The 13086-nt window shown below is 39.7% G+C and overlaps 1 protein-coding gene and 1 pseudogene across 1 annotated transcript in view; one reads left to right on the forward strand and one right to left on the reverse strand.

Moving 5' to 3' along the window:
• Window positions 1-4227, forward strand: part of LOC106302521 (BTB/POZ domain-containing protein At2g13690) — a 15440-nt gene extending 11213 nt beyond the window's left edge. Inside the window, 2 exon segments of the mRNA XM_013739014.1 lie at window positions 2332-2849; window positions 3319-4227. Of these exon segments, the coding sequence (XP_013594468.1) occupies window positions 2332-2849; window positions 3319-4227 (1427 nt within the window).
• Window positions 4228-5880: 1653 nt separating this feature from the next.
• Window positions 5881-8469, reverse strand: LOC106302522 (annotated as a pseudogene).
• Between the last annotated feature and the right edge of the window lie 4617 nt (window positions 8470-13086).

The raw sequence follows: 13086 nt of genomic DNA on the forward strand, positions 1-13086 counted from the left end.
GCTGTGGAGTAGGATATTGTTACACCAAGTTTTAATTTTATAAGATCCATGATATCTCTCGGAACAGGAGTATTTAGTTTTCCAGGATATTCCTCATTCAGAAAAGTTGCAACTAATTCTGCTGAGCCTTTCCTCTTGATGTTGCTGCTTTTACTTTGATTAGACCAAGAGCATGTATGCACACCCGTGTACCTCCTAACTGAAAAATTTCAGTCTCTGAAATCTTTGCAGCTCGTAAACTCCACTTACAAGTTACTTCACAACATTTTAACACCAATCGTCTCCGGTCAGACTTTTTGATAACATAACGAAAGCATTCACCAAATGCAGCTCTATCGACCACCTCTTGAAGTGCTTTCTTACTTGGAAACTCCTGCAGCTTATACAGACCCAAACCATCTTCCCAAGCCTCTATAACCTGACTACCTTTTTTTATAGGTGGCTGCTCAACATACTTATCTGCAGCCATACCCGTCTCACATGCGGTGTTCGTCTCAGTTGTGGTGTCCGTCTCAGCTGCTGTGTCCGTTTCAGCTGCTGTGTCTATTTCAGCTGCGGTGTCTGTCTCTGCTGCAGTGTCTGTCTCTGCTGCAGTGTATGTCTCTGCTGCAGTGTCTGTCTCCGCTGCGGTGTCCGTATCCATAAAATCATTCTCTGCATCTATCGGATCCTTCTGTTGATTTGCTTGACCATTTTCTACATACAGAGTTATGGCCTTCGGTCCAATTTCATCATAAACATCATCATTTCCCTGCAACACTTCGTAGTTCATACCAAACGAACTTATGCCCACTCTCAACAACTTCTCTAACTGATCTGATCTACTCGTCTCCTCCACTAACAAAAGAGATCTACGGTTGTCTTTATCAACGGTTGTTAGGAAACCAAACAGATAATCATCATCACGAATAATTTGCTGTTCTTCAGATCCATACACCATCGGCATGCACTTCAATGCCAGTTTTACCTTACTTTCATCCAACGCAAGCTTTTTATACAACTTTTCTTCTAGCATTGCCAAACTTATATCCTCCACTGTTGTCTTCAAGGTTACACAAGAGATATCCCCTTTGAATTTGAAATAGACGCTCACATATTCATCATTGTATCCTGCAAGAACAAAATAAAAAAGTTTTAGTTATACCCGTAGTTCTTAATTCTACCGACTTGTCAACAGTTTTACCAAGTTTTACCTACTCTACAACAATTATCAGTTCTACTTGTTATACCTAGTTATACAAATTAATGCTTAATGCTTAAATAAGAATTCAAATGTATGTACGATTGATTGATCAGAGAGATCTCCGTGCAAAGCTACTCACAATAAAGACAATTCACGCACCCCAATGCATAACAATTTCATATATAAATCAACCAAATCATCCCAGAATCAATATTGTTTCAACACTTTCAATTACAAACCCTAAATAAAATTTCTATCTTGCAGCTCGCTAAGGAGAGAATAACTAACCTGCATTACGACCTATCCGAAAGAATGCTAGCCGGTGGAAACGTTGCGGTCCGACGGCGTCGCCGGAGTAGCTATTGACATCGACAACAGAGTTGCTGTGAGGGAGCTGCGAAATAGAGACAATAACGAGCTTCTCGGGTGGGAACTGTAGAGGAGAGGAGCTTTCCTCCTCGAGCTGCGGGATTTTATTTTCTTTTAATTTTATTTTTTTTTCCAGAATTCCAATTGAATTGATTTGGTTTCAATTGAATTGAATTAATGAAACCCAGAACGAAACCCACACCAAACCCAGACCGAAATGCCCCCCAAATTTGAATTTTCTTTTTCTTTTTTTTTTTTAATTTTTTTCCACTTTCCAAGGGCATTCCCGTCATTTCACGCCCACTTAATGAAAAATGGGCATAGGCGATTATGGAGCCCATAGGAGATTCTGCTTTGTGCTGTTGGGGGCACCAGAGGTGATGACTCGTTTTAAATTGACACAAATTAGATCTCCAAATACATTGAGAGGGTTTGCTAAACCGAGTTGGACGATTCGGTTTTGAGGGATTGGTTCGTTTGGTTAGTATGGTTACACGGTTAGACGATTCGGTTCAATTGATTTGCCCATACAAACGAGTTGGGTCGGGGCGGATGGGTTATACCCTGGTACAACTTGTAATTACTTCAACTATTCCCAGGGTTTTATGTCATTTCCGTATTTTCCGAATTAAAGAAAAATTATTTATTTTTCTGTTTATTAGAGTGTATAATAGAGATTGGATTATCACATTTGGGGGGCACCAGAGGTGATTTCTCCATTCAAGCCAAGACCCAGCCGCAACAGCATCAGAGGACCAAACCCGAAAACGTTGATAAAGCGGGTCCCAAATCGGTACCTTGCTCACCGCAGAGCTCTAAATCTGCTTTAATAGGTCGAATCGACCCTCGTCGGATCTTATCTCCGGGTCGGGTTTCTCCCATAGATTCAGATCTCACCATCAACACAATGCAAGAAGAGACTACTCATGAAGAAGAAGAAGAAGAAGTGGTTGTAGATTCGTTACCAAATCTTCGTTCAGAGAGTTTCCGAGAACCTTAGATCGAGAGAACTGTCTCAGATCCGGGTCCGGGGTACGACGCTAGGGTGAGTCTGAATGGCAGAAACGGTGGATTTTTGGGGCTGCAGATGAGCTCGGAGGTTCTGTCAGCTAACTCGGATGTGTTCGCGGGTTTGATTGCTCAGAAGTCTCCAGGTTTGACATGCAGGATGGAAGTCTCCGATGTGGAGAATCTTGGCGTTTTTAAGGAAACTGTGGAACTCATGTTTGAGGAAAGTAATGGCATTATCAAGAAGCTCATGAAAATGGGTGTTTACAGAGCCATTGATGTACTCGAGGTTTGGAAAACTGTTCTTCCTTCTTCCTTTTGGCTCTTGGAGTTTGATGGATTTTGTTGCTGTTATTACATTTGCTTGACCTGCCTTATCTTAGTTATCTACATTTGCTTGCCTGTAGAAAAACACTGCATTTTCGCCTTGGATTCAAACCTCACACATCTTTGGCTAAACCCTTGAGCCTCAAATTGCTCCTAAAAGCATATATTTGAAGGAATCTACAATTTGTTAGGATGTAGTAGACTACATTGCTGACATAAGTTTTTTTTATTGCTGGGTTGAGATACTGGGCACTTAATTCTCTGGCTTTTAGTTATATACTACTCTCATGATTCTAACTTCATACTGCCATTTCGGTGAATGTTTTTGGGACTCTTTGATGTGTGTGTGGAGGCCCACTGCTAAAGTTTTTTTTTCTATGAACATATCGTTGTGCCTGGTGGAGCTAACAAAGCATCTTGACCACAAACAGGTAGTGGCTGGAATCAAAGTCTCTAGAGCCGGCTTGTCCTATCTGAAATATCTTGAAGCTGTTCCATGGACTGAAGACGAAGAGGAAAGATTGAGGAGAGTTCTTGCACTTTATAATTTGGATGATGCTGCAACTGAAGAAATTTTAGCGAGGTTTAATTCAAACGAGACAGAGAACACACAGGAAAACTTATCAAAGCAGCTGGTTTGGTCAATAACCTCTTGCAGTGATACAAATCCTAGAAACGAGCTAATATCTCTGGTGAAAGGTATTCTTTGCAAAAGTTCAGTGTACGAGAAAGAACAGCCTGAGATCAACAAGGAAGACATATATAAAGCAGGCAAGTACTGTGTGTATTCACTTGTTAAGCTGTTCGAAGAGGGACGTAGTAGCAAGAGCGGAAGGCCATTGATTGAAGGTATATCAAGGGAAGTGGAGAACATAATTTGGCTGTTGGAAATCATGATAGACTGGGAAATAGCTGAAGAATTTGTGGAGATATGGGGGAAGCAAAGAAAGCTAGTGGAGATGCATGAGGAAGCGTCGCCAATGGTGAGGTATGAATTAAGCATAGTAACAGGGTTGATGTTTACTGCAATTGGGAAAGGGAGAGTGTAATGCGGAGGAGAAGCAAGAGCGGGGCTAGTAGATATGTGGTTCAAGCCAATGTTGCTAGATTTCGGGTGGCTGCAAAGGTGCAAGAAGGGATTAGACGCGAGGGAAGTGGAAGAAGGGATGGGGCATACGCTTTTAACACTGCCACTGACGCAGCAGTATCCAGTGTTCATCGAATGGTTCAGGTGGTTCTCTAAGCATGGGACTGAGTGTCCTAATTTCAGAAAAGCGTTTCAGATTTGGTGGCGTAGGTCTTTCCTTAGAGGTGTAGATTCTTCTTCTACTTGTAGGTGAAACAAAAGTGTTGAGAGACACTGCTAGGGTGTTAGCTTCTATGACTTTTATCTCCTCTTGTATGTTGTCCACTTTGTTCTGTTTGTATCAGATGTTTCATCGAAGCTTAGTTTAGTCGTATGGTTACTTTCTTCTGTCAGTTATGTGTTTCTCACAATATAATTTACATTCACTTATAAAAGAGGGGATACAAACACACAAACCAATTGAATCTAGGAAACCAATACAGAAAGAGATTTAAGAGGAAAATAAGCAAAGTAGTGATTAAGAAAACCAATCAATTATCTCATTTCTGCTTCTTACCACCAGCAAGAATACGCTGGATCTGAAGAGCAAGGCTAAATGCTTGGTTGAAAAGAAGTCTGGTCTGAAATTCAGAGACGAACGGGAACCACGCGACAACAGTCGCTGGAATGAAGATCACAACCCCCATTATATACTCATATCCTCTTACTAAAGTCTTGACCGAACCCCACATTCCTACAGCCTTCATCGGTGTTCTCCCACTTACGAGATCTGAAGCAGAGCCCATCCCGTTGGTAGAAAAGCTGAGAAACTCTGCATTATATCTCCCACTATTAGTTTCACGAAGTGGAATATCATTCCAACTATCATCACTGCTCCTACGAATAGAAACAGCTTCAGCAATCTGAACATCAGATGGACTCTTGTACGCACAGAGGGGAATGCGGGATGCAGAGAGTAGCTACGAATTAACAGCGCATTGATTGTTTTGTGTGGTGTACTAGACACCGTGTTTCATGTTAGAGCTAGACCTAGATGGTTGTAGTGCTATGTACTGAGTCAGTTGTTTTCAATTTAACATCCCATACCTCACTGAGTTATTCTTAGTCACCGCTCTATTCCTATTTCTGGTGAACTGACGAGCAGGAGTGATTTATATCCTGCTCGTCAGTCTCACCAGAGAGTAGCTACGAATTAACAGCGCATTGATTGTTTTGTGTGGTGTACTAGACACCGTGTTTCATGTTAGAGCTAGACCTAGATGGTTGTAGTGCTATGTACTGAGTCAGTTGTTTTCGATTTAACATCCCATACCTCACTGAGTTATTCTTAGTCACCCCACTTTTCCTATTTCTGGTGAGACTGACGAGCAGGAGTGATTTATATCCGATTGGTGATTTTGGGCATTTTTACCTCTTTCTTTTTCAAACTTCAGGATTTATGTTTTATCAATATTTTCATATTTTATTCTATCTATTAGATTTTATGTTCTTGAGTTGAATTTTGAGAAATAGTAAACGAAGATTTCAGAATTTGTATTTGTTTAAGTTTTATTAAAAAATACGGGTATTACACAAACCTACAAAAATCAAAAACACCATGAAATAGACACAAACACATGAGACTATACCAAAATTTTGGGAAAATGAATGAAAACGATCAAAATAGAAAAGAATAATATAACAAAAACCTAAGATTAATAATAGATATCTAAAAAAGAAGAAGTCGATATCTGTAAGGAAAGGCAATTGAGCTCGACGCTTGTGAAGGGAATGATCCTAAAATTAATCAGTTTTCGGTAAACACCCAAATTTAGGGTGTCAGCCAATAAAGTTGTACTATAATACATTTGTTAGGTATAAAAGAATATAAAAATGATCAAGAAATACGAAAAAATATCTATGTTGGCTAACTTGGATCCTCTAGACCATATATGGCATTTGGTTGATCATGGTAGTGCACCGGACTATCAGGCAAATCCATTTCATCATCTTGGGCCCATGGCCCAACATACTGCTGAACCACAAGGACCGAGACAGTGGCTGCAAAATCTGAAGAGGCAAGCAAATCTCCAATGGCACCAAGCTCAGGACATTCACTCCAATCAGTTAAACCAGCGGTGAGAGGAGACAACATTCCTTCTCTTCTTCCAACTATAAACAGATCATGAGAACTATCCATTGATCTCACAGCTGCAACCGTCTCTTCTCCATTGCTAACCACTTTGTCGATATAAACAATTGTCTCGTACTCCGCATTTGCTGCTCTGAAGGTATTGACGTACTCATCATCAAGCTGTCTTTGCTTCTTCATGTCCACATTCATATTTCTGTTCGTCTCGTTGGTTGCACGTGTCGAAGCGGCATCTGTTACATCTTCATCAGGAATAAAGCGTAACACGGTTAAAGAAATCCATGGATGTTCAGCCATTCTCCAAGCATAAGCTAAAGCTTCTCTATCGTCTGGACCACCGAAAAACAGAACAGCAACTTGGAGAGAGATAGTGTTTGAGGTCAATCTTGTGGCACCATTTAGTCCTCTGTGAACGAGTATTCCAACGGAACAAGGTGAGTTTCCGAGAAGGTTTTGGTTAACTAAACGGTAAGCTGGGTTGGTTGCTTCCATTCCTCCATCCACCGTTTGTTGTTTGTGAAATGGTATAATTATAAAGGAAACACGTTTGTTCTCTGCTAAGCTACATACATCTTCGTGCATTGTTGAATAAGGAGAAATAGCTGTCAGGGGCTGAACAGCAACAAAGGCAGCATGTTGTTCATAGTTCTCAAAGGCATTGATGATGTGATCTGATTGAGCTTGTGTCCTGTTAAGTGCTGGTTTTCCGGATTTCCGAGTGTTGTGGACAATCAGCATAGCAGATGCTCTACCAGTGAGCTCAACAAGATGGAGAACGTAGATGCATATGGGAGATCTCTTTGTAGGATGTGAAGCTTCAAGAAGGTTGATTATAGTGGGAACGTTACGTGGTGTGTGGACGCATACCAGTACTCGAAGCTCACTGTCTGGCTTTGTTTGTTGGATTGTTCGTCTCTTGTACGAAACAGAACGTTTTACTGGTTTGTAAAGGACAGTTACAATAGGAGTTATAACTCCAGTCATAACTAAGGCTATAAGAACCATTGTAGCAAATGTCTCATCATCTAAAACCTTTTGATCTTTGCCAACATTAAGGACTATCATTTCAACAAGACCTTTAGTGTTTAATAGCAGTCCAAGAGTTATACCTTCGCGAACCGGCATTCCATGGAAAAAGGCAACAACGACAGTACCGATGACTTTTCCAGTACATGCGAGGAATATAACAAGAAAGAGAGTTACCCAAGTGGCAGGCCCTTGGATGGCAGCTACATTAGTTTTAAGACCACTTATGGCAAAGAAGAGAGGTAAGAGAAGTCCAGAGACAAAATCTTCAAGGTTCTCGATGAGGGTAAGACCAAGAGGTCCATTGGGGATCACAAGACCAAACACAAAAGCACCAAAGACTGAATGTGTTCCAATTGAATCGGTAATGAAACCACATATCATGACTCCTGTCAAGATGAGACAAATGTAGAACTCACTAAAGTTCTCGCCTTCAGGGGTTTTCCGTATAATCCGAGAAATGCCTGGTCTCACAACAAAGACGCAAATGGCAATGAAAGCTGCACTAGAGATCATGACCCAAAGAGAGGCAAATGAAGATTTTTCACTCTCTGCCAATGCGATTGCTAAAGCTAGGAGAATTCAAGCAAACATGTCATTTACCAAGGCCGCAGACATGGATATCCGACCAATCTCGGTATTGATGAGCTTGAGCTCAGCAAGAATCCTTGCAAGGACCGGAAATGCTGTTACCGAGAGAGCTACACCAAGGAAGAGTATGTATGTGCCTTGCCCCAAATGGTCCTCTGATCTTTGCATTGAGAAAGAGAAAGCAGCACCGATGACGAATGGTAAGACCATACCACCAAGTGCGATTGTTAGTGCTCGCTTCCCTGTCTTGCGTACCACCATAATGTCCATCTCAACACCCACTAGGAACAAAAAGTAAAGTAAACCAACATTAGCCATTGTTTCAAGGACCATCACACTTCTTCGTGGGAATATGGTGTTTGCGAATTTATCATAGCGCCCAAGCACCGATGGCCCCAGCACGATTCCTCCCTGTAAAATTAAGATCAATGATATTGTTTTAGGATAATCTTGTAAGACTGATTGGCAAGAAGCCAAAAAAAAAAAATCATCTACACATCCGAAATGGGATATTCTAACAAATGTGTGGCCTACTCACAAGGATCTCGGAGATAACACGAGGTTGGCGAAAGGGTTTGAGTACAAAGACAAAAAATCGAGTGACAACAACGACCAATGTAAGCTGAAGAACAAAGAGGGGCAGGGAGAAATCTAGAGGATTATCTCCTTGCCAAACTCCATTGGTGGTGATCATGCTTGGCGCGTAACATATTATTGAAGTTTCCGTGCTGTTTTCTTCAGCCATTTTTTTTTCTGCAACTTGAATTGTTTGAAAGGTCTGTTCTGGTACATATGCAGGAGCACATACATAGGCATATGTTGGAAAGGAAATGGATTCAATGTTGGTGGTATTCCGTATCATCCTCTCTGCTCAACGAGTCAAACATGAGTATTTCCATCTCTATTTTTGGTCTTCTCTCTTTATTAGATGAACCCAATTTTTTTCAAGATTTTAGTTTTTCAAAATGAATTAATATTTTATTTATTTAGTTATATGTTTTTCCTCTCTCAGATAGAGACATCAGACGGGACAATCCGCATCCAAGTAGCCCAACCCGTAGGGGTTCAACTTTCATGAGGACTACGCGGGTCGGCCCGCTGCGAGTTGTGGTTTGTACATATACATCAAAGCCCGCCCACCCTAGCTAAGCAGTTTTGCGGGCCAATCCGCGAGTTTAAAATATGTTGAGTAGCTTCCATGTTATGAATGTCATTTTAAAATATGTTAATGTAGTTTATGCTATGAATGTTATTTTAGAATGAATGTGAGTTATAAAAGAAAATTCATTAATTTTTTTTGTAAATGATATACATTAGTGCATTAAATTGAAAAACATTCATTTTAAAAAAGAAACCATAAGAAAATTGTAGAGAAATGTGAGATATAAATAAATATATTTTACATATAATATGTTAGGTTTTGGTTATCATCTAACACTTGCGATTAAAAATTAACAAGGTTGAGAATAACCAATTCATTAATATATAATGAATTGAGATACAAAAACCAAATATCATCCTAAGCCTATATCAGCTGATATAAAGCAATTGAAAGTTAAAAGTGTTTAGATATTTGATTACAAGATTCACTTCTTTGTGTTTGTTGTAATAATTAGACTCTAAAGTTGCTAAAAGAAACATAAAACCTAATTTATGTTGTACAAATATGAAATGTGATTTTTCAGATGTCTTGTCTATGCTTGGTTTTTTTCTTATTTTTCTTCATTTTTATTTTAAATATCTTAAACTTTTTTTTGTTATAGATAATAAAATATTTAAGAAAACACATGTCTCAAGTTATTCATAATTTTTATATTTCATCAAAATTCTTACTTTCACAAATGTTAGGCGGGCAAATCCGCGTCTAGTCCAACCTGCAGCGGATTCAGTTTTAGTTTGGTCTGTGCGGGTTACAGTTTGTATATATATGTCCAGACCCGCCCTGCTAGAGGGCTACTTGGACATAACCCGCGGACTGCGGTCTATCTTGACATGTCTACTATCTGATAACCCAATATTTTGTCAATGTTAAGGAAAATATGAATAACGGTGGTAAATCGTAGATAATTAAGTTGTTTATTTAGTGTGACTAGATTTTTTATATTAATAATTCAGTTTTATTTTATAATATTTTTACTATTGTAAATATAATCAACTAATATACATTTTTATAAAAAAGGTATTCAATGATTTGTTATTTTTCTATTTAAGTTTTTATAAGGTTATACTTTTAGAATAATCACTATTTAATTACATATTTGTTAATATATGTAAATGTATAAATTCTAACGAAAGAGAAGATATCTGTTGGAGGAGAAAAAATGTGTCGATATCTAACTGTAGAGAAAGTCTTTCTGGTGAGAGAGACCACTACAATAGAAAGGTTCATAAATAACGTCCGTAAAACACTACTACACCGAAACATAGCGTTTGGTGAATGCTGTGTCTGCCCCCATTATCTTTTTTTCTAGCACTTTATATAGGTGTTTTTACGTATGCTATGTTAAAGTATTAGTTCGATAGCATTTATTAGTTATGCAATTGTATAACTTATGATAACATATAATCATTGCTATCATAGCATTATTAAAAATAAAATAGAAAAGAAAAATACAAATATTTTATAAATTTTATATAGCAAAGCTGTTTACATATTTATGATTAGTATATCACACTAAATCGAACTAAACCAAATTTTTTAAAACTTAAACCTACACCTAATTAAAATTTCTTAATTTAAAGTTATATCTCCTGAAAAATAACGACTGCGCTGATAGATGATGGTAGCTTTGGAGAAGATTGGGTCACTGGTCTCCTAACTTCTCTTGTTTAGAGGGCAGCCTGAAAACCCTTCAATGAGCTGAGATCCTTCAGGTGAAAGCTCATCAAGTGCTTCCTCTCTAGCCTGAAAATTAATAGAGGTTTGCATCCTAGTAATTGACCAATAAGGTTTGCGTCTTAGTGCATAGCTAAAGACTGAGATATTGGTTTTGTGTACTCACGTTTGATTTAAGGATTGAAGAGAAACACTCAGAGCTGAAAAGGGACGTTTCCATAGGCTGGTCTTCGAAATGTAACATCTGACGCCTCTTTACAGCAGAGTGTGTCTCACTTTGCACGTCCAGCTTCTTGATCGTTTCATCTGATGCTCAAAATCACTAGATTAGAAACCATCATTAAATAGACATCTGAAAATCAAAATGATAACTTGATTTTCAACCTGTTGTGACATGATAATCCAGTGTTGGGGTCAAAATTGGTCACGACGGAATCAATGTCTAAAAGTGCCCGGAAAATATTTCTCCCAATATAAATTCCGCATAATTTATTTTGAAAAGGTTTTACTACGTTCTAGAATTATTTTATTGACAATAAGAGGGGTCAAAAACGGTCATCTCAAAATAAACGTCCAAATATTGCGTTCTTTACAAAAGCTTTCTCGACACATTCTCGACAAAAGTTCCTGAGCAAAAGACTCCAGAGAAATGGATCACGAAACCAAACAAGCAGTCCAACTCGTTTGTTCTGACCTTTTGGGGTGCAGAACTACACAGACGCGTCAGATGTTTAGCTATGGATGAAGACCTTCCCATGGTTTGATTGGGCCCATATTTTAACACAAGATAGAACTTTGAGTTAGATTTCCAATGCCACCGGTCTAAGGTCAATCAGCATCCTGTAACATAAATTATGCCTGTTTTATTGAAGGGTGGACAGAGCACACCGTCCAGCTCGGTGGATGGCCGAGCTGGATCGACAACACGACCAGCTCGCCCACGCGACCAGCTTGGCCATCCGCCGATCTGAACCAGTCCAGTTCGGCAGATGGCTGAGCTGGATCGAACACGCGACCAGCCCAGTTCGGCGGATGGCCGAGCTGGACCAAACACGCTACCAGCTCGGCGGAGCTCAGCCATCCGCCGCGATGGAACGATCGTGCTATCACAGTCCCGTCTTCGTAGCTCCCTCCTTCGGGATTGGATCGAACATCCTCTAGTTTCATCTCGATCAGAGTCACCGTCGGAACTTTACGATTTTAAGCCGCAATAACTCGTTGTCTCGTATGAAGTTCGAATTGATCGTATAAAACGGCAACGGTTAACTAAACACCTTGAACTGCCTCCACTATACGAGAAATTTGAACCTTCTTCGGAATCGACGTCGTTTCGGAAGCGCTCTTTCGATAAATCATAAAAACGCTTACGTCGGAAAATGGCCCAAAAGGGTCCAGAACGCGGCTAGAAGCCCACTCGCTATTTTATACGAAATCGAGCCAAATCGTTATGACGGGTTATTTTTATTCTGCAAGAAAAAATAAATGTCTAGTTCTGAGGATAAATGTGAAGTTTCCAAAGATAAACACGAAGATCGAAGGAAAATGTAATATTTCCGCGAAGCAATAAACTCGATCGAGGGCAGAAAGGGAAAGAGCAAACCGCCTCTAGGATGAGTATATAAGGACTTCGAGGTTGAAGAGGCAAAGGACAATTCTTTTAGACTTAGAACTCTCTGCACTTATAAACTTTTAGGCATTATTCTCGACATTCTCTGTTTCTATGACTGGCACCCGATTACCAGATGAATGCACACAAGCAGTTCGATCTCCCGGTTCACTCTTGAAATACGTTCGGCTTGATCCTCTAAAGGGGTACGTAGGCAGCCTTTCATAAGGTTCAGTCCAAAATCAATCAAACCTTTTTCGTATCTTTTCCGTTTTCTGTTATCGAGCTGCGACTCCACTAGGTTTAAGGTTTTAGGTTGCTAGAACTAGGTAATTCGCTGACAGCTCTTGCGGCTGAAGCTTTTATAATCTCTTGTAATGATCGTAACGCTCTTATGCGGATTCAGAATAAGATCTACCTTTTCTATAAATTTGTTTTGTTATCTTTTCATATTTTCAGCATTTATTTGGTCACTTGTTGTTGGCTCTCGCAGAGAATCCGGGACCTCAGGGAAAGTTAGAGTTTCCTGACTTTTCTCCAATTACGAAAATCGACGGTGCGAATTTCGGTTCCCACAGTTTGGCGCTAGAAGGAGGGGGGGGGTAGGGATTACTCTAACTCATTGCCGCAAAACGATTGATCAAAACAATGTCTGGAAATACGAAAGACAAAATCGCAGTTCGCAACAACGATGGTAAGACAACTCCAGCAGCCACTGCGCCTATGGCCAACGGTTACGCAAACGCCACAGTTCTTGAGAAAATCGAAAACCTAGCCGCGACTTTTCACCACAGGAAGTGCAACGAAACAAACTCGTGATTTCTCTATCAAAACATAAAGGGAAATGATAAATTTTATCAAACCCCGTAAGATTGGCTCATTACCGAGCTAAAGAAGTCTCAACGCGTAAGGTTTTACCAAA

Source organism: Brassica oleracea, chromosome C7 (assembly GCF_000695525.1).
Source record: "Brassica oleracea var. oleracea cultivar TO1000 chromosome C7, BOL, whole genome shotgun sequence".
Lineage (NCBI taxonomy): Eukaryota > Viridiplantae > Streptophyta > Magnoliopsida > Brassicales > Brassicaceae > Brassica > Brassica oleracea.